This window comes from Prorops nasuta, unplaced genomic scaffold (assembly GCF_024137725.1).
Source record: "Prorops nasuta isolate Cenicafe-Biocafe unplaced genomic scaffold, Cenicafe_Pnas_1.2 PNAS00009, whole genome shotgun sequence".
NCBI lineage: Eukaryota > Metazoa > Arthropoda > Insecta > Hymenoptera > Bethylidae > Prorops > Prorops nasuta.
The window spans coordinates 8,099,455-8,122,164 of record NW_027116806.1 but is presented as its reverse complement, the minus strand read 5'-3'; the positions used below and the strand labels follow the sequence as shown (position 1 = coordinate 8,122,164).

Below are 22,710 nucleotides of genomic sequence, written 5' to 3'. Positions count from 1 at the left end.
TTATTACTGCAAGCCGAAGCTGTCAGAAGCGGGTAATTTCTTTTGCCCACTATGACTCTCGTTCCCTGTTTTAAATAGGGAATGAGTAGGATGGTGGGGAAGGAAAACTGCCTGTTTCTGGCAACTCTGCTGCAAGTAAGCTGCAAATACTGATATTCTACAAGTCGCGTCACGTAAAGTATAGATTCTGGCAGCTTACTTGTGCAGTATAACGGAACACAGCCACTATAGACTGCCACAGGGACAGACAAGGAGAGGAAAGAAAAGAGATATTTCTAAATCATTCAATAAGACAAAGTTGAAAGAAAAACAACTGGAACAGCGGCTACTGACAGTTGACAGTATTTCTAAACATTAAACCAATGATCAAAACATTCGAACAAAAACCGCAAAACCAAAATAAGAGCTTCAAATTCTCATTTATGTCCTTGCTGTTATACACTACAGGATGACAGTATTCCAAAATAGCAAAAACGTAAACTATACCTATATTTATTACCGCGTAGATTTATTTACAATCCTTATTCACGGATGAATATAAAAGGAGATACACATATACGCAGAGAGAATCGAAGTCGATAAAGTAGATACCTGTAATAAAGCAGGAAATGGAGCGGAGAGGGGATGATCGTGGGTGGAGGGGAGGGGTGCGCGCGTTTGTTCAAAGGTTTTTTAATGAGTCATGAAAGGCTCGTAAAGTTTTTAATATAATATAAGGTATGGAGTCCGGTAGCAGGGCTATTGAAGATATAAGTAATAAATAGATGTATTTCAATTAAAAAACAATATTTATAACGTATTATAAATACGTATATATATTACAGGGTTGATACAATAATGCATCAATTGAGATTCTTAGCTATATTTTACGGAATGAACAAATCACGGCAAAATAGTGCAAAGCAGAGCAGATCAGATCGAAGAGAGGAAGAAAGCGTATATGTGTGTGCATGTATGCAGTATACTATTACTATTATAATACATGTTGTAGGTTTAGAAGAGGCAAACTCATATACGAGGCCACACCATCAGTTGGGCCTCTGCGGTGCGTAGGCAAAATGCATACCTCTGGCATAAATAATGTAACGGTATATAAAGTCATGTAAAACGGGCGTAGGCTCGGGGCTTACGGCCATGAGGAGCCAGACGCGTCTCTTTCTTTCAAACAACTCTCCAACCACGACTACCACAAGATGCATTCGCGCACTTTCCGATCTAGCGTTGGAAACTGGACCGACGAGACCTATGGCTTTTTTTATTGACCTTAACTGTAGACAGCCGCACGTACGGTCCGCCTGTCTACACGTACTCGACAACTTGTTTTATCGCCTTTTGCAAATCATTTCAAATATTGTACCATACGTACGCCTATCCATCAAACGTCCAACACACAGGATGTGAAGAAACAATCGCACTTTCAAACAGGGGAGCGTTCCTGAGGATTGTCCGATGAAAAATTTCGAGGTCGAAAGAAATCGTTTTGACGGTTCCGATATACAAGCGTTGGATAACTATTAGCATTTTTAGGCCACTTTCTGCTACTGTTTAATGCAGGGTCCCCTCGGCGTTGCCACGTCACGTTACTTGCCACAAGTTTTCTTTTTTATAGTATATTTATATAAAATTTCAATAAATCGTTTCTTTTTCCATCTTAATTGTTTTCCAATATTTAAACGCTCGTGTCTCGAAATCCGATGAAATAATTTTCTGGCAATTTCAAACTGAGTTGATTAAACACGAGGAATTTTCAGTAAATTTCAGGAATTCTCTTAACTTTGAAAACAATACGGAGAAGATATTTTCCGAGGCAGGTGCTATAATGAATTCAGGCTGGAAAGAAGCGGAATTTAACGCAGTAACTGGACTACGGGGCTGTGCTGGAAAGTTTCGAACGAACGGACAATGTGAATAATTATTGCACGCATTAATAAATTTATGTAGAGAACAGAATGTTAAATGCGAAGAAATTGGCAGAGCCAGTACTTCCTAATCCTGGCCGGCTGTAATCTATGGATAATAAAGCGAAAATAGCGACTAGCACGGATTGGCAGTGCGCGCCTTACGGTGGTTGTTGAAGTTATAGGTTAATCGGCGACCGATATGGGACTAATGGGACGCCTTGTCCCACTTAACGCCATTCTTGCCCCGTCAACTTTTTCAGCTCGCTGTAATTAGTATATAGCCTTCGGCGAAATATCCGGTATCTCGTCTCACTGCTCTCTTCTAGTATATACGGTTAGCCATGCGGAGCTGGCTGAGAAGTGGAGAGTGGGGGGAATACAGAAGATTATCCGTACGATCAAAATTGATGCCTTTCACGAGGGTCCGGACCCCGAAAAAAACAAACGGACAAAAACAAATTCTCTTTTATTTATTTCACTCGTATATCGATATATATAATTTTACTGTAATACAGCAGACTCGCGAATGATCCGAGACAAGTACGAGCAATTTACTCTCTTCCAGGGAGTGTATATTCTCTATACATATATATATATATATATATATACTAATAAGAGAGTAGCACGATCACAGTGGTATCGCACGCTTCACCTAGCAAAACCACAAGGTCGCACGAGTATTATAGTTATCGCTCCGATATACTATATTATATATAATATTCCCCTGGTGCAATTTACGACTGAATTTTCTCCATTTACGGCTGATTAAATCCTGCGACTGACGGGATTTTTGCCAAAGCGTAAAAACGTGGAATTGCAATGATATATACATATATTATTATAGGTAGGAAATAATATGTCGGTACTGTCCGTGGAAAGACGAGAGATAGCTGTAGAACGTTTTCTTTCCGGCGGTCTTGCTAATTATATCTCCTGATGGTTGGTCTGTTGCTTCCTGGTTCCTAACGTTGCACAAGCATCCGGAAGAAGCTCGATTCTTAGCAACCGATACATGGTTCTCTCGCAATCCGTTCAACGTTCAACCTAGGTCAAGCATGAATCTGACCCAGCAAACGCCGAATGGAAACCGCGCCCATCCAATGTTTTCCCGAAGCTTTTCTCGACCCTAACGAGCAGTGCCATCACAAGTTGTACCATATTCCAAATGGGTTAATTATATTCCGCAATGGAGAAGCACGGTGCTGATACGGGATAATTAAAAATGTCGATTAATCAAGATATCCAGCAACCATGTGAAAGTCGAACATATTTGTCGAATTTTGATGGACTCGCGTACGTCGTGATTGTAACGGTCTAGCAAGTCGGATCCCGAAAGGCGAAAGGAGAAAAAGAATGTTCCGATCGCCACGCGCTCCGTCGAGTTCAATATTCCGAGCAGAGAACCAGAGAACCAGTTGCTTTATCTTCATTACCATATTCCCCATAATGCATTCGATAATGTTTCCGATCCGACGTTGCACATACATCAGGAATTAACCCGGAAGGAATAGCATTGTGCATGTATATCTATACATATATATATATATATATATGTATAGACTCAGCTGTTGCGATATCATGCTGATTAATTAATACGTTAATTTCTGTCGAAAGCGCGCAGACCCAATTTAAGGCTGGCTTGCATCACGAAAGCGCATGCGCTCTTGCTCATTCGCGAGGTCGAACTTTGCGACCACGTGACCTCAATCACAGGACAATCGCTGCGGGTTACAGGGAGGCTCAGGATTTCTATGACGATGACCAGCATAATAGATATATAAACCTGATCAGCAGGTAAAATTGCAATCGTCATTTTTGCAACTGTATATATGCCGCATGGGAAGCTTAACGAGGGCCGCTCTTCTCGTGAGAATCTCTTTTATTATACCTTACGCTCCTTCGCAGGAAGATTGATGTAAATGCAAATTCATGAACGTCATTAACGCGCATGATCTTGAATCGAGAAGACAGTGGGTCGGGAAAGTTCCTATTCGTTTCGTACACACCCGGAGCCTTTTATTAATCATCGGATCTTGCAATTAGGTAGTCCCTGCTGTAGTTCGACCGATTTGCTATGCTGTAATGTTCACCTATTTCAAATGAATGGTTTAGGTCGATCAGCAGATTTTTTGCAAATTGACTCTTTTTTCCTTTCTTATATAATATACTGTGTTTCGATTAAAAATTTAGTTGGTTATAGCAGACATTTTTCCCAGATGCCTTATTTTCACAAAAAGCTCAATTTAGAAGCAATTAAGTTTGATTTGTGTTTTTTGGTCATAGCACCTCTCGCCGTGTCGAGGGATCCTCACTTGCCGATTTGCCCGATAATCAGCTTGCCGTCTAATTTTTAGCGAAGAAGCAAGCAAGATTGCGTGCTCGCATCTCGAGCTGATCTTTGCAGCTATAGAATATACAGTACAGCTTCTCAATTGAACGCGAACGGCCAGAAGCGAGGCTACCTTGTCAAACTTCTTCAAGCTGTTCTCTCCCTCTCTCTTTCAGCCCTTCTCGGAACATTTCAAATCCGCTCCGACAAACCCTCGATCACTCGTTAAGATACCGATAATTGCACCTTCCTTGCAATACTTGTTCCTTCTCTACCCTACAATTGCACGAATAGCACGAATTCTGAAAATTTTCAACGATCGATAAAACACTATGCGCATAGAGCTATTTATTGAAATATGTGCGCGTGCGTGTGTGTGTTTGTGTGCTAAAGAAAGAGAGGGAGAGAGAGAATGAAACCGGTTCTCTTTGTTATCCCGATTATGAAGATACACTTGAAAGTGCTCTCGTTTCATTGGCGTAGTACGGTATAACGGCGAAAAAAAATTGGTAAACCTATTTTTAGCATACAGAGACGAAAGCACTCTTTCCTGCTCGAGTCCAGGCCATATCGCTCTTTATCGCAACTCGCTTCTTCGAAACTTTCTAACTACTTTTATTTTCAAAACAAATCTCGCATCGAAAGCACGAAACCCTTATTCCGCAGTTATAACGTACAGCTGCATGACGGAAAGAGCCAATACAGCAGGTTTTTCTGATTTTGCAGCGCGTGCCAATTGGAACTTATTACTCGGTGTCGCGCGAACAGGAAGAAAAGCTTCATAATGAAATTCCAATAAGCGCGACGGATCGGGTCAGCAGGCTTCTCTCGCGCATGACTCTCGCAATGCTGGCGAGTAGTAATGTCCGACATAAATTACGCAATGCTGGATTATCCGTGTAACTGGTCAACCGGACAGCAACAAATTGAGGGTCGAGTTACGACCCTAGTTAATAACCTTAAGCTTTTCGCCAATTAACCCTTTCACCGATCAGCATTTTCCATAAATATACGCATTATAATATATCTCGATCGTCGTTTCCTGGATAATAAAGCCAGGGTTTATTCATAGAACATGATACGTTCAAAGGTTTAGCTTATTAATCGTTAAAATCCCGCATGTTATGTATTTCTTCTAGTATCGCGGCTGGGTTTATGTTTATGTATCGAGAGCGCGTGGAATGGTATAACTGGCGAGAGAGAGGTACTTGGCGTGTTTGTGTGTGCGTGTGTGTGTGCTTGTTTGTTGTGACCCAGAGAGTAGAGGGCAGCGCGCGGTCACAGTGTTTGGTTTGGGTGTTTGATAGGAGATGAGGGGGGGGGGGGAGAGGTTGTGTACCGAGCAAGAGAGGTTTATAGATAGAAAGAGAGAAGAAGGATAGAGGCAGGTTGGCCAGGTTGTCGCGGAACCAGAAGAGGACGAAGAGGCGCGAGAGAGGCACAGACACAGGACACACAGGGTACGTACAGTATACAACCCGTACAGGACTGGCAAAGTGGCAGTCGTGGCAGAGTGTGGTGGACTGCACAACACAGTACACACCACAGCAGCAGCACGGATCCACAGTACCACACCGCACACGTGCACCTCGGGGCATTCACGGGTTGGTCGGTTGGTTGGCTGACTTGCTTCATGGTTGGCAATCGGCTCCAGTCGGCTTTCGAAACCCGACCGCGGCGGTGAATGCCTCGGCGAGGCTGTCGTCGTGCGCGCCTTTTTGCCAAACCTATCTACTCGCAGTTTGCACCGGCCCGGCAAGCGGCGTTTCCTGCACATCCAGAAATTTCACGCCTATACATGAAAACTTATTGCCGCAGGATTTATACATTTCTCTTTCGTTCCCTCTGCCGCGTTTCTCCGCCAAACTGTGACGCAGTGCGTTGAAATCTCCACTCTCGTTGCATTGGTCCTCCAATGATCGACACCGTCGTCGCTTCGATCATTATCCCGATTAACGAGGACGATCTTCAAATTTTGCAATCGACTCATTATCTCGCGTATCGGTTAGTAAAATCATCAACTACTGGGAAGTCATTGCTATTCAAGTGAGTAAATGATATATGTTATTCCTCGTAATCATTGGCACGGTGTTCCAAGCATTGCTGCGGAATCGATAATGCGAATGGCAATAATTTATTTCCAGAGTCTTTTAATAGATTTATTACTGGATATTACATGTACATGTGTATACGAGTCTTGATTTAACGTGCATCTGCATAGCATGTTACGTAAAATGAAAAGTTGTAAATTTAAATTTAATTCGTGGCGCTCTATTTGTCAAGCGCAGTGATTCAACAATCTGGTGACGTTGCCCTTTTCTTATATTCTTCTCTGTGTCTACAGTGTTCAGGCTAGCGCGAGTTAATCTCTGAGGCTAACCGGGGTCCGAGCTAAGCTATTGGCGAATTACGCTACGATTTATCTGCTTTAATTTTTGCCTTCTTCATTTATATATATATATATATATATATATATATATATATAGCTTTGACTGAGAAACACGGTGCAGCGCAGCACGATTTTCTTTAATATTTTAGCGTGACTAAATCATTCTTGTGTTGCATCTTGGAAACTATATTCAACTATTCGAGTCAATGTAATAGCGCGATAACGGTTCCATCGGTTATTCACGTGCCACTGGATCACTAGGTTTTCCAACGAGTTTATTGAAAACTGATTCTCTCTTTTTTCCTTTTTCTCAACACTCTTCAGCATCTCCTTACATTACGCACGTAGTACTGATATAAAATGAAACGTGGATAAAATTAGAAAAATCGTGCGAAAATAATCTAAACTGACATTCTGCTTCCTTTATTTCTATTCACGCATCTACAAGAGAAAGGATAACGAATCAATTTGTGTTTTTCAGAGGCTGATGTACAAGAAATTTATGTTTCTCATGGAGGAGTTAAATGGCAAGTGGACAAATGGAATAAATATTGAGCCGCGAGTTTTTTTAGGACGATCAGTTATATTGGTTAATTTGGTGAATTTTCGTGAAGTGTGGTGAGAAGCGGAAAAATTAGAAGAAAGGACGGGGATGGAGAGTGTTCTGGGAGAAGAGGATTACATGGAAGGAAGCAGCGGCGCGACAGGATGTGCGAACTGGGAACATGACGAAAGAGACGCTTGCTTTCCGTGCGAGTGCTCGAAAAGTCGTCGTCGTCATGGGTGATGACCAGAGCAAGTGTGGGAAATCTCGAAACGCCGGCCTCCGGCAGTAGTGACACTAATGACGAAATCAAATCAGAAAAGCAGCTCTCTTGAAAGCCCTTGCGTATGACTTCTCATGTGCCGCCTTGACACGAATAGCTAATTCTAAAGGCGTTAGAAAGTTAATCGCGAAAATGTAATAAAACGTGTATGTAAAGTTGCAATAACTCCTCCAGCCGAAAATTTTGCGAGGAATTTCTCCGTGAGAGCTTGTCATTGCGAAATTCCAAGCTCTTACGTATAATAATTAGAGGAAGTATTTTCCTTCCTATATATGTATATATATATACATATATACTGTAATACATATTTCATAATGTCGTAAAATGTGCTGTTTTCGTTTATGGAGGAAGTGCGAGCTCGGCCATTCTACAAACTAGCTGCTTCGAGTCGTTGGCTCGACCCGTAATTACGCAGGTGTAAACACAATCGTCTTTCCAGACAATACTCGCCTGGATCATCATTCTATGCAGAAAGCACGTGTAATTGTGTGTTACGATCTGTATATATAAATTCAATTGTTAAATATCAAACGTGCAGATTTATGGGAAAAATGGTGCGTTCGAAAAATACGAATTTCGATTCTCCGTGAAGCAATATAGTTGAATCAGCTGGGACACTTTGTTTGACGCTAATCGAAGGAAGCAACGTGAGAGAAAATTGAAGAGTAGTCAGGTTGAATGACGGAAGAAGCAAGGGCAAGCAAGGTCGTGCTGGATATACTGAAATTCTGCTAGTCCACATTGTTTACAATTCATATGATATATTATCAATATATGTACATGTATATTATACTATATATATATTAAAAAGAAGGAATGACTGTCGTCTGTAACGCGGAGTTTCTGCATTGGGCGTGAAATTTTTTAGTGCAGCCAATAAGAAACTGTAATGACGCGAAAAATCGCGCGCCGTTAATTTCGCGTGGTTCAGAGAGCCGAGGAGAGCAGTGCTGCTGCTGTTATTTCAAGAGAGCTTTTTTTCTCGTCGAACTTGAAGAGGAAGGAAAGTTGTGCGTGAGAATGGGAAATGCAAAGTCTCAACAGCCATGCCAGCAGCGCAAACCGCTTTATCTTTTCTACCTTATCCAGCGAACTTGGTGCATCGTCGTCGATCACAAAAAGGCATCGCAGCAGCATCAACGGCAGGATCGCTGCTGCGGCCATACCGACTGGGGAACCGATTTATCTTCCAAATGCAGCAGCAGTTGCAGGGATTACGATTACCGGCAGGACAGTCTTATCTTCGACAGGTAAGTCTTCGAATCCCCCATATACATCCTTCGAGATACGTGTGTGTATGTTTACATTTCTTTTTTAAAGTCAGCGAAGAGAATTGGAGTAATTCCTGGAATCTTTTAGAAACACGCGAGTAATATAAGAATCGTTAGAACTTGCGAGAGATTCGTTCGCAAATATTAAAGCTGTGTGTCTAATAAAGATTTTCCGGAAAATGGAGGAAAATATTACATTGGTCTTTTCATTCGGCCAGTACCTTTGGATCGAAAGACCCAAAGCTATTCAAGATTCTCGAAGCAGCAAGCTCTGTTTTATAGTGATTCCGCATGCATGGAGGAAGAAAACGGTTGATTATCGGATACGCACGCCAGCACGCACTCTGCGGTCTGCGCTGCGTGTTGCGTTGTCCCTTCTTCCTCCGGGCCTCCGCTCGTGACGCATCGCATCGCATCGCATCCCAAGTAAACTCAGGTAAACTCGACTCACGTTACGAGCAGGTGGAGTGGACTGTGCTCGAGTGAAGGCGCCGCCCGCCCGCCCGCCGTTGTCAGTAAGCCTCCGGCCGTCTCGGAGAACGGTTCCTCGGTCTCCACTAGCACCACTGCCATTCGCTTACCGCTACTCTCGAAATTTTTTACGTTTCTCCGTGCCTTACCTATCATGTATACTGGATGATTTAACACCCTGAGGACTCTATTGCTCACAGGTAAAATTAATTTCCTTCAATTTCTTTCCTATACGACTCGCAAAAATCTCGCACGTGAAATCATTTATCTGTCATTGATCTATATATAAGTCACCCTGGTCCATTCTGTGGTACATATATATTACTATACGTACGATACTATACTACTATAATAGTCTTTGGGTTTTTCACGTTTTCCCAAGGGCAACCGGTGAGATCTCACACACATACATACACACGTACACACACTCGGGCCCTTAAGTAGGAAATTGCAAATCGCATTCCTACGAATTTACCCTATTATATGGGTTCTTATTCAGTGAGTTTTATCTTGGCTCGTCGGCTTTTTCCAAATAATCATACTATAGAGGATAAATGATGCGGTGCGGTGCAGCGCGGAGCGGCGCGGCGCGGCGTGTGATTGAGCGCGCTTCTCGACGCGTTATTCTTGCGCCAATTAGCGCAATTACAGAAATGCGTCCAACTCTGATATATATATATATATATATATATATATATATATATATATACATAATGCAAAATCATTGCAAACACGAGTATAGTATGTATTTGTAGCACACATATTAGCCAGCGCCAGTCATTGTTCTCCGAGTTGCAGAGAGACGAGGGATACATATACATTCAAGGTTATTCCTGGTCGTCGTGGTTCGTATAAAGCCCTACTACTTCGGAATAAGATCGAGCTGCCGGAAGCGTTTTCAACAACGAGGAGAAACGTTACGCGAGAAAATTGGATCAGATGCACATATATGTCATATGTATATCACAAGTAGCATTCTTTAATTTAATAATAGAAATTTCTATGCTGAGCAGGATTCTCCCTCCTTCTCTCTTTCTTTCTCTCTACTTTTCAGACGCTTCTATTATGAGAGAGTATACATAGTATACGTCGACTGTATTTACGGCAATAACGCGGCTCGCTCTCGGTTCGCTCGTCACATTTTCAAGGTGGTCGCGCGGGCAAATTGCGCTTTCCTTATTTCTTCTTTTCGCTAACTTGTAACTCGCGGCACGACACGCCACGGTGTGGCGTGGCACCACCAATCTGCAATCCTCCAGCTAATAGACTCTGTTTCTCCGTCACTCTGCGATGCCGATTTGCGGTTTGCGATCCGCGCGAGCATCGCTTATGAAAATATGTCAATGCGAAAGAGCCACTGAATATCGACAAACTACCTCACTATGCGATATAAACGATGAATAAATTTAATTATTCTTCTTTATGCTAATTCGAACGTTCTACGAGGTAATTAAAAAATAATTATACGCATGAGTAAATCGATTGAAATAATACAAGATTTCCATGAATTTTTGTTCGTTTATTGATGACCTTGACGAAAAAGGTCAATTTAGGTTATTTTTTGTAGGGACACGATCGTTAATTACCGAATTGAGAGAATGTAGATTATTGTACGTGTTAATTCTAAGGCTCCAGCAAGTTTGCCTACTATAACAAGGAGAAACGAAAAATATGCGTTAAACTCGCGCGACGCAGAGGACTAAAAGTTAGAGACTTGTCAAGTCCGTACGACGCAAATAACTTCTTCCCTCTAGAGTCCTTTTTTCTTTCACCGCAATCAAGGAAAGTTAATAAGAAAGTATATATGCCACTTTTCTAATCAAATAATAAAACCAATAAATCTCTCGCAGTAATTAGATCAATTAGTTTCATTACTTTCACAAGAGTGTTTCTATTTCTTCCTCCCATCTGTGTCTATATATAAAACACTTTGGAAGGACTCGCTTATCATTTTATATTTATTTATATTTATATAGCTACTGTAGTACGTTTGATTAAACATTATCGATATTTCTACCAAATTCTATATTGAAAAAATTGCTACTAGAGAATGAATCACACTAGTCCGATGCAGTATAAGTCTCGAGCTCTCGTAATACGAGAACGAAAAGGACTCGTATTTTCCGACTCGCCATTGCAGTAAAATGAACCGCAGTCATATCAAGCTATTCCAACGATCTCGACTCGCAGGTAGCTTCCAACCGTTCCGAGGTATGCGTACACAAATCCATTGGCATTAAGTGTATTGTACCAGAAAATTGTTAAAAATTTCAGTGAATTAGATCGATGGAGAAAACAAAGTGTCGGAGAATGGAGATTCTTATTATGCCTGGTATATGTTTGCTCGAAATTAGACTGGAAGAGGGTTTCTTTGGCGCCTGTGTCAATAACTAACGATTTACCCGACGGTTTTTGCCGTATTTAACAGTTGATCGGTGAGTGTTCTAAAAGAAGAAGAAGCAGAAGAAGGGAAAGTTCCGAGAAGGACAGAAAAAGTGCGGGTAGCAAAGGGTCTGAAAACGGATGGATGGAGCGAAGAGAGAAGAGCAAAGCGACCGCGCGAGCGAGAACGGTCCATTAAATCGACTCGTGAACGATCGTAAATCGGCAAAGAGATAACGATTGCTTCGCGTTAACTCGCCGCTACTCATTGTTCCAAGGTGTTGCAGAACGGCGCTCGCAAACTCCAACCGGGTCTCCATTGTTCCTCGTAATTTATTGACGATTTGTTGAAATAATTGCGTGACAAAGTACGCGGCTACCGGAGGAATAGTACACGCACCAAGCGCCGCCGTCGTACGTATTCTCAAGCAGCTGCTATATTATTTATAACATTCTCGGCGGATATTATTAGTCCCTCGGATCTCCATTCGTAATTGTTATACAGCTCTCTTATCGATAGCACGATTTTTGCAAATGCTCAAGCTATTAATCGTTTCCAGCGTCCTGGGACCACTTTTTCCTCTGGCACTGTGCGGAGAGTGTCAAGTGCAAATATTACCTTCCCTTGAGAGTCTTTTTTCGCTCTTGGAGTGTATAAATATCGCAAGATAAATGCTGCATTCAGAAATCGGTCGAAAGGAACCTGCTAAACAATACTGAATACAAAGTGCTTTTTGAAGTATTGTCTGTAAGGCTATTTTTCCTGTGCACTACTGTAAAACTTTAAATGTGATAATTATTTACTCGTTTAGCTAGCTATAAATTATCTGATTTTATCTTTTAAAGAAATCATATTACAAATTACTGTATAAAACCTTAAATGTGCCCAGAATGAAGTTATTTTTCCTTTGAATTTAACACGTATGTGACACCGGAGTTGTGTACAAACTAAAATTCATTTTAATATTTTTTTCGTGTACATATATATATATATAGTCTAATGGAACAACAATCCTATATAGCAGATGGATGTAATTATAATGGCTAGCTTGGGAAAGTAGAGTGCGGTTAGGTGTCAGTGAAATTAACGGAATCGAAGAACCGAATAGCAAGATGACAGTAGGCGCAGCTTAAAAACTTGTCTTTATCCGTGAATCGAGTAATACGCGAGATCCGGTTGCTGAAGTTGGAGCAATAGAAGATACGGTTTGAGATATAGGAGAGCCGAGCAAAAGAGGCGCGAGTGCGTTCTACGAGGAACGATAAATTGCGTGGAGTGCCGCTGTTCCTTCGATCGGTGCCTCCCCCCCCCCCCCCCCTCTAATCACAGTAGATCTATCCACCGCTAAATCGATAATACATTGAAATTGACCTATTACGAAGGGCTTTATTTCTCCGAAGCGCAAACTCGGATAAAACCGTGCAGACAGGCATATATGTGTAAAAAGCGAGTAAAGGACCAAGGAGGATTGGGATAGGTCAGTTGTCGATGCTTCTGCACAGCTGATAAATTCAAATGGTGCCTTACTCGCCAGTGGATTGTGGTCCAATTGGTGCACAGGTGGAACGAGAGGGGGGAGGCTGCAGTCGCAGCGAAGGAAGCGAGCAGCAACCGCGAAGCAAGGAGGCAATAGGCGAGTGAGCGAGCGAGCACAGGCAGTCAGCGCAGGCATTCCAATTCCATGGCCGTTACACACGGGTTCGCATTCCTCCTAAAGCTCCGTTCACACTCGCCCGGTCGATCGGTCCTCTGCCACGCATCTCCCTGTATACAAACCTTCCCCTCTCACTCGACTCTATACGAAATAATCAAGTTTTTCCACAGGTTTCCCCGAGGCAAGCTCGTACACTCGCTTTTCTCCAAATAAACCCAACCTTCCTGCTCTCTATATGCTATATATATATATATATATATATATTATGGAGATCATCATTTTAATTTCCCCGCACTCGTACGCGCCGTAGCTGACTCGTCCTCATTTTGAATTAATTTCTCCAAGCTAATAATTCCGTATGCTTGTTTTTTTTTTTCGTTTTCTTTCTTCCGATAGCGGGTCCGCTCGCGTCCGGTCGCTCGGCAGGCAGAGGCCGGCCGGCTAGCCAACCGGACAGCTGGCTGCCGCGGCCGCCGATGAAGCGTCAAGCGCGCACGCGCGCGCGCGTCTTTGCCTCTGGAAAAGATACAGTTATGCCCAGTTATACTCGAGCACACTCAACATGGGACTGGGGACCTGTTTTATACTATATAACTACAGATTCATAACGGCACATGCCATCTCACAATGCTTACCTAATCCTAGATTCTCTTATGTTTTCTGCCATCCTCTTTTCCTCCGCAGCGACATTCAAATCTCATTAGAACACCGGAACTGTACAACTCTGTGCGATACAATATTGACTAAATTAATTCGAGCTCTTCTCCGCGATATACTGTATATGTTTTTCCTCCGAGAGACGCGTGCGTTTTACGGAGGATGGGAAGTATCAGAAAAAGCATGCGAGTGGCTCTCGATTGTAGATTCTGAGTGGAACCAATGAATTTTCTAGAAGCGTGGTGGATTTAAATACAGAAGCATGAAACGCGTGCCGTGCAACACGTCGTCTGTTTCCACTGCATGTTATTATTGGGTCTCTTCTTCTTCGCTGCATTTGCAGTAAGTTGGAGTGAGAAAACGTATGTTTGTTTTGTTTCAACTAATTGCATCAGTTCCATAGTACATCGAAAAAAAAATTATTATTATTATTTGACAGTTAATTTTGTCACTCGGTGATTCATTGGCATTTGCTGAGATGGCTTGGTCGTTATTTACGTATATACAATTAAAAAATTTTGCTAGAGAATATCACTTGGACTACCATTTAATTCATTTATATCTTCACGGAAGAAACGCAACTTCTTAATCATTAGATTTATTACATCCCTTTTCGTTATGTTCTCATGCACGAGTTCTTAAATTCAGTTTCGTATATTAAAGGAATGATACGACCGTGCGAGGAAAACGTGCTCTTAAGGGTTAATTGTCGAGCAATTGTCTATTGTAAATAATTACTCGTCTCTCCAATATTATTATTCGTTTGGATGCGTAACGGTACGTAATCATCGCGGGAGATAATAATAATTAGCACCTGAGAGACGCGCATAATGTCAGTGAAACATAGCTTAATAAATACTTAATGCGCGAAGAAAAAGGTGCCTGAGAATTTCTCCATCGGGTAATCGTAAAATCTTACTGAAAATTCTCGATCGAATAATGAAACGAATTGGAATCGTCGTATTGGAGAGAGAAGAATTTTTCGAGCGCGTGTACACATACAAATTCTCTCTCTCTCTCTCTCTCTCTATATATATATATATATATATATATGCTCATTCTTGCATCGAAATCTTCTCGCTCTAATTTCCGCTTCAATTATTCTTCGAGCCTCAACTACTTATTTACCAGTACATCGTTTCGCAGCTCGATCGGTTTTAGTGTTTGGTTTTCGTTAGGTCCGATAAGTAAATTGCGCTAGTTTGTGCTACAGTCAGGATATATCAACGGATCGAGAGCACGCGATAAGGATAATTACAACTGTGGATGTTCTATATTAAATGGTAGTAGATACATTTTACATACGCGATTCTGCTTGGTGCAGCGTGTCCTATTAGAGGCAGGGAGAGAGACAGAGAGAGAATTATCAATAATTTAGAAATCGCGGAGAGCATGGGTAAGCCCCGTTAACGTCAATCTTCTCGAATTATTCATCCTTGGTTTGCTAAACGCGATAATGAATATTGTCATGCTTGTTTATATCGATATAACGATCTCGTACTACAGATGCGGATCGGATAAACTCGACTTGCGTTTAGAAACAATGTCACATTCAATTGTTTCGAGCACTTAATCAAGAAACACGATATATAGCGCCTCGACATCAAGATAAACGCATGTATATGGAATGCAAAATATATATATAGTCAGATAATGAGAATAATGTCAGGGGTCCCTTTATCGTCCAAGCGAAATCATTCATTTCGCACCAAGATCCGCGATCTTTTATATGATTTCCTATACGATAGAGCAAGCAATGATAATCATCCCTTTAGTCTTCTTTTATTCGTCAGCATTATTATATATGAAAGCCAGATTTTCTATTTCGTATACAGCGATGCTTTGTGCTTGGAACCGATTCAGCCGCGTTTTAACCGATTTAACCGAGTCCTGTCTCTTGTGAAATAAACGCAGCTGCCACCTATATGTGCGAAGCAATAAAGTGTCGAGTGAAATGGCCCGAGCAAACACAGCGACAGTCGTGAAAGCGTCGCAAGAGCAAGATCTCGCAATCGTAAATCACAACCAAGTAAATCCCCTCTTCATCGTCTCTTCCTCTGTAGAGCAAAAAGGAGTAACCATCAAAATCATCAGACACCTTTTTCTAGGGCGTTATTGCCGACGAGTGGTGATTTCATAAATAGTAGGTAGTTGATTTCCTTTATTAAATTGCTCGCACTTTTTCTCCATCTCTCTTCAACCACACCGAGTTCTCTTTCTCTCAAAAGAATATTTCTGTAATTTGGTCATACTCGTCATAATCGAAGCTTATCTCTTAATTCATGGTTATGTCGAAAATAGTCTTTAAAAAAGTTATGAGGTTTTACCGAAATACAAGAGTTTATATTAATTCCTTTGGAAAAAATATTCGATTAACAATGATACTTAAATAATTCGTAAGAAATATGTTTTATTATAAATGAAAGTAATGATATTCTAAATACATGTTAATTCTGTTGAATAGTAGTACTTACCTTTTTGTTTATTTCTGAAATGTTAAGAAATTTAACTGTTCTCCTTTCTCCATTCCTTAATCGCATGCATACTAATTCCTGCAGCCAACGTGTCTAAAAACTGTCTTAAAGTTATCTTTCAGTCATTCAATTGATGAAAAGATGACTTACAGATAATTTTAAGACGATGTGTAATGGACAGGAGACTAGACATCAAGAAATACATTATTGCTCACATAACAATCTCTATAAGAAAAATGAAAGCTTTTATGAAGGTGTTCTTTGACCTCTTGCAGGGAGCGGAAAGCTACTACCGTTAGCACTGCTCCCGTACCAATTAGCATAATGACGTTCAACAATAATTATGGTTTTAAAGGCGCGTTTCATTCAAACGTAAGATTGGCCTAGGTTTTCATACAAACATAGCAAATTAAGCAATTCCTAATTCAAGGAGTATTAACAAAAAATAGTTATCATTTAGGAATCACTTAAAAAACTATTTATCCTTTTGAATGACTATCTTTTCAATGCTAATAAGTCATAAAGGATCTAACATTGAAAATTATGGCTGCTCGAAAAATGGTCAAACTGCTATTCTTTCGTCCTTTAATATATCTTAATGAGCAAAACCAATTGTTTTAAAGGATCGAGGTAACTTCAGTATGTGTACATTATATACTCATAGATAAGCGAAGGTTGAAATACTGAAAGAGATAGAAAATCTCGTTAGACGCGGATGCAGAGGGCCACTGGAGGAATAAACAAAGAGATTGCTGAGGAAATGATTAATCCGACAGTTAGCAATTGACCCGAGACTCGTGACGTCTCATGAATTTCTCGGTCCTCTAATAATATATGACTTGGCTGCACCGAGTTTACTCGCACGGTTCTTAATTAGCATCGTGATAATAACGAGCAATTAGTAGATGGCGTGCTCCGGCGCGACGCACCAACTAAAACAACTTTGCGAAGGAAGCATCTCTTTTTCGCTATTTCTACTATCTATAAGTGCATGTGTACGTTTATATACTATATATATTCAGACTGTACGGAAAAGTAGACTGCGTCATATCTTGACAACGGCTCGTTACGAATCTAATTTCTCTAACAATTAGGAGACACAGAAAAACTGGATCACTGCTATTGGATTTACTCACGACGACGACGTTTAAGAAGATTGAGGAAATTAGGGGAGAAACGCGTTGCTGAGAAGAGACCAGACTCTATATGCATATTAAAAAATGGAGAAAAAGAAAACATGAATGATTCGAAAGAGAAATCTACTTACTTTGAAATCGGGAACACGGCGCAATCGTAAGTTCTCCATCTGCGGGAAATGACGGAGTGTAGCTGGGAGGTGTGTCGATGAGTAAGACTATTAAAAAACGAATGAAAAAAGTAGAAACTTACCACGTGACATAGGTATTATAGAGGCTAAAAGTGGTCTGATATCGCATTAATTGCGGATTGCCAGCATTATTCCAATTGGCAATCACCATCATGCTCGCTCTGAAAAAGCTTTTAATCGAATATTGGATCCTCCACGACTGAATCATGCGTATCAAACTATAACATTGGATTAATTTAACGCATTGAATGTCATTATTGGTTTATCTCGCTGTCACACAGCCTGTTGTCACATTGCGCACGCAAGAACACAGTTGTCCTAATTAAAGATTATTCCGATATTGCTTATGCGTTTGTGTGTGTTTGTGTGAGAGAGAAGGGGAGATGGAGCAGTGGCCACACGAATGTTCCGGTCCAATTGCTTGTTTAGCGATGTCGGACGCAGCGTGTCTTTATCGCTTATCGGCGTTATCCTTGCCATCACCACGCCTGCACACACACACGCACATGTGTGTGCACACGGAACATTTACCCAGCGATATTCAAATAATCCAGATCGTTGCTCAGTCGACCGAGTCATCTGTAAATGAACCTAACCGACTTTATCCAATCTCATATTTATCCCACTCCCATATATATATATATAGTGCCATTAGTCTATTTCTCATTGTTTATTTTCTCTTTAAACCCGGCATATATATAGCAATGATCTACAGCCACCTGTAATCAATATGACTATATAGAGTCTTCTCATGATGAGCCACTCGCTATTTTCATCATAAATTACCCTTGCGCAAATTTATCAGATGATTTACCAACGAATGGTGAATTTTTTTCATTGCTATCCCATCAAGCCTGCTTCTATTCCTATGCGGCGCGCATATAACGGTTTAAAGCTATAGTACACGCATTATCAGTGATGTACCTGTGCGTTGCTACTAACTTTTGTAATTTTCTGCCACTGTAAAATCTGCTTATAGACGTAATGATCTTCTCGCGAAATTCAATTTCAGTGAATTTCATATACAGGGTGGGTAAAAGGTCTCGGAGACCATATAATTATTTCGAAAACCAACTGCATACTTTCGAATGGAAATACCTCGTAAACGCGTGGTAGAAATTGCAAATCAGTATAAGGCTTTGGAAAGATTTTAAAATAAATTACAAGAATCTGCAATAAAAAATAGCGAGGCCCGTTAAAAAAACTTAAAAGTTTCTCCGCTCAGAATATTTTATAGAATTTATTTTATGATGTCTCAAAGCATGAGTTGACATGTTAGAATATTTAAAAAAAATTTTTGCTTTTTCTGAAATTATCTCTGTTATCTTTTCGGTATGCCACACTGTATATAGAATATTATGTAGGTACTATATACGTGCGGAAGATTATAGTTATCGATCATTTACCGTTAGTCCCTTTTGTTACGGCTTTTAGAAATCAATCATCGAATTAGTGGAATATGGCTCCGGCAGTTGTACCCGTTCGCACGAGTAGCAGCGGTACTAAATAAGAGAATAATTGTAGCTTTAGCGCCGTGAGTTACAATGGACCAATGAGGGTTGTTAACGCAACGAGCTTCCGGGCGATTAAGTAGTCGGTACGTAAACCAAGAATTATCAGCAGCCAGCATGCGTTCAAAGGGCCGACATTTACCATCCACAAATCATTAAGCTTCTAACTAGGTTCATTTATTTAACCACGCATCGCAGAATTTAATTGCGATCATTGAATAAATTGGACTACACTGGGGAAAATGCTGCTTGTGTAGAAACTACAAAAATTTATCAATTATCTAAAAAATCTTATCATTCCTTAGGAAGGTTTTGTTTTATGTTATTTAAAAGGTCATGCTTGAAGGTCTTGGAAACCTTCAAGGTTATTTGGCAGACATGGTGTCCTTGAAGAGTTTTAAAAATTAAAGTATTGCTAAAAATTAAAGTAGCTGATAAGAAAATTATCTCGACTGCTTTCAAAGGGGTGTGTTTCTATTTCCATTTAAAATCTTGTGCAATAAACGCTCTGGAACTGTCAGAATCATACGTCGGTCGCGAGAGCAAAGCTGTAAAGGTCAAAAGTTCACACGTGGCTGGATGTCGTGTGCCTTTGGGGATCAATTAGTTTGTCGAGGCGTTAGTCATGAAGGGGGGAAGGTAGACACACCAGAAAAGTGTTACGAGACAGGACCACGTGATCATTGAAACAAAACGATAAATTGCAATCTATGGTTCAATTGTTTTAATGCTCACGTGTGAGCCTGCGGCATAGTGCTTTTGTAAAAGGTGTTTCCTCTCCCCCATCCAACCCGCGATTCCCCATGTCTACAATACACTAGACAAATAATTGCATGATCCCTAGCCTGAAAGGCTTGCGAAACGCAGTCACGCGTTAAATTTTTAATCTTTGTAATTTCTCAAGAATGCCAGATCGTCGCTTGTTCATTTTGCAAATTTCGTATTCTTGCTGTATAATCTTTGAAATGATACTAAAAAATGTCTCTGTGGTAGGAGAGGGGAGGTGAGGTATTAATAAGTTATTTCCGACATTATTTTAATAATGTTAGGTGAATGGAATTAATGAATTAATTAATCAATTAATGCATATACCTTCCATAATTGTAACAATTAATTTCTATTCAACTGTATCTGCAATAGAGATTCAACGACCCTTTTTTCTCAGTGTAGATTTTGATAAAGACTTTGGATGCGCAGCACATGCTTCAAGGAAATGTGTTATCGTCTAAATAAGAATGTAGTCGCTACACGGGTTAAACGCAACTTGCCCCTACCCCATGCTAACTTTACTCAAGGGCTAATTACCGGAGATACGGCCTTTTGTCTTTTGTTCCCTTACAAGGAAAGAATAGATTCTCCTCCCGCTATTAAGTCTACTTTCTTGTACCGCAAGCTATTTAGTGGCTACATGTATAACAAAGCTGAAAAATAATGAGTCTGTTGACACTTGGCGAGATTTTCTCTTTCTCTCTCTCTCTCTACACCGATTAAAAGAGCAAAAGTAAGCATAAAGTAGAATCTTCATGGCAAATGCACGTGAATCAGGTATAGGTTTTCCGGCCAGCCTCAGTGACATTCCAATGGAGAGTGTAAAAATCCCGTAGGGCTCTGCCGTATTGCCGTGGCTCCCGACTAATGGTTTACAAAGATCGGAAATCTTCAGAGCCGCGGGCTCCTCGCTGGCATCTTCTCGATTCTCGTCTTTCGAATTTTTTGCTCAATGCAGTGTGTTTCTTCGAAGAACTGTATAGTGTACAGAGGGAAAGAGAGAGAAAGAAAGACTATAGCTCATTGGCGCCATACGCAGGCAGCAGCAGGAAATCGAGCACGCGAGAATCAAATACAATGCGCTCCTGAGAAATTCTCAAGCTGCACAAAAGATAGCAAGGGACGTGTCCATTGTTTGTCCAGCACGCAGATGTCCGCTTAAATTGAACACCGTTACACTCTCCTCCCCCCCCCTCTCTATCTTTCTTTCCCCCTAGTACTTATTTATAGATTCCTTCTATCATTTATATATACACTAAAAAATTATTATCTTGCTGTACTTTATTACTATTTTAAGTATTAATAATCATCCTTGTTTTTGCTCTAATCACTTAACGTCAGGAAAGTACATCTGGTGATTATTTTATTATAAATTAATTATGTAGCGATGCGATTTGCGGAAGAAATAATAAGTGATATCTAAATCTTTGCAAAGCTTTCAATCAATTTTTGTAAAATTCTGTCTTAGTTTTAATCGTTAATTATTGTTGAATTTTAGGAGAATCAGAGAGAAAGAGAGAGAGAGAGTTTCAGGTTAAGCGCATCCCGCACGCGACTCGCGTTCCCATTAATCCCGCGCTACTACATTCCGCTTATTTGCGCTACCGTCTTACGTAGCGTAATTGCATTTGCCTACTACACGATCTCGTTGATTACACGAACCACCCCCTCCCCCTTTCTAAAATTATTAATAACGAAAATAGGATTATTGCAATGGCGAATTATTACTCGCAATTGAATTGACAGTAGAGACAATTAAAGCAATTGGATAGACATTAGTAATAACGTTTTCACTCGACTCTCGTAATTCCGTATGGCCTGAATAATCGTTCGGAAAGGTCACCTAGCCTCAACTTTGTGCTCCGATTATATTCAGCATTATCAACGCTTCGAGTCTATATTTTTGCTAGTCACTGCAGAACGGAACAAGTAATTTTATTGTATGTACTATTGCCGATTGTGGATCTCCAAGTTTCAATTAATGGTCTTTCTTACGATCTTATCTCGATCCAAGCTTTACGATACGGATAATACCTCGCTGTTGGCTCGCCAAAACCATGTGAATTTCAAGACATAATTAGCATTTGGTCAAACAACAATCTCTTTCTGTAACGTCCAACGAGAAGCAATGTTAAGTCGAATCTTAAAATCCAAAGGAAATGTTACATGTATGAGGCAGACTTGTTGGAAATGCTTGATTTTTATGCTAATGGCAACTAATATGTTTATGTATGACAGGACATTATGAATAACTGCATAGAAGAGAGAGAGAGAGAGAGAGAGAGAGAGAGAGAGAGAGAGAGAGAGAGATGCGCCATTTGGTTCGGTTGGTCTGGGCTGTCGGCTCGCGAGTCAGTCCCAGCTCAGACAGTCTCTCACAGTCTCTCACCTCGACTGCACTGAGCACTTCACTGCCACTCCAGTCCAGTCCACACAGTCCAGTCCAGTCTCCAGTGGAGTCCAGTCAGATACATAAGTAACGTAACGTAGCATGGCGTGGCGTAGCGCATAGAAGGTAGCCGAGTAGGTGAATACCTATATGTATATATACTGTTGAGGACAGCCGAGTCGAGGCATTGACCCGTTCACGCACACTCACGCACTACTCAACTCGCTCGTACCAATCTCTCCTGCTGGCTCCTCTCCAAAGCCCCCCGCCCCGCGCAGCACAGTCCTACAACTCGAACAACGCGTCTATCAGCTTTTCACCAATTCCACTGAAACAGAAGTAGTTTTTCGAATCGATTT

General features: G+C 40.8%; 1 protein-coding gene across 5 annotated transcripts in view; it reads left to right on the top strand.

Moving 5' to 3' along the window:
• The first annotated feature begins 5,617 nt into the window (after positions 1–5,617).
• The window catches only part of mwh (multiple wing hairs), a 36,732-nt gene continuing 19,639 nt past the window's right edge, over positions 5,618–22,710 (top strand). For 2 of the 5 annotated variants that reach the window (XM_066731877.1, XM_066731875.1), the window contains exons 1-2: positions 5,767–6,276; positions 7,101–8,696. In XM_066731877.1, coding sequence (XP_066587974.1) covers positions 8,467–8,696 — 230 coding nt within the window. In that variant the 5' untranslated portion in view covers positions 5,767–6,276; positions 7,101–8,466. Of the gene's footprint in view, positions 5,691–5,766; positions 6,277–7,100; positions 8,697–9,252; positions 9,389–22,710 lie in introns of those variants that run through there. The other 3 variants (XM_066731880.1, XM_066731878.1, XM_066731876.1) reach the window with 2 other exon arrangements.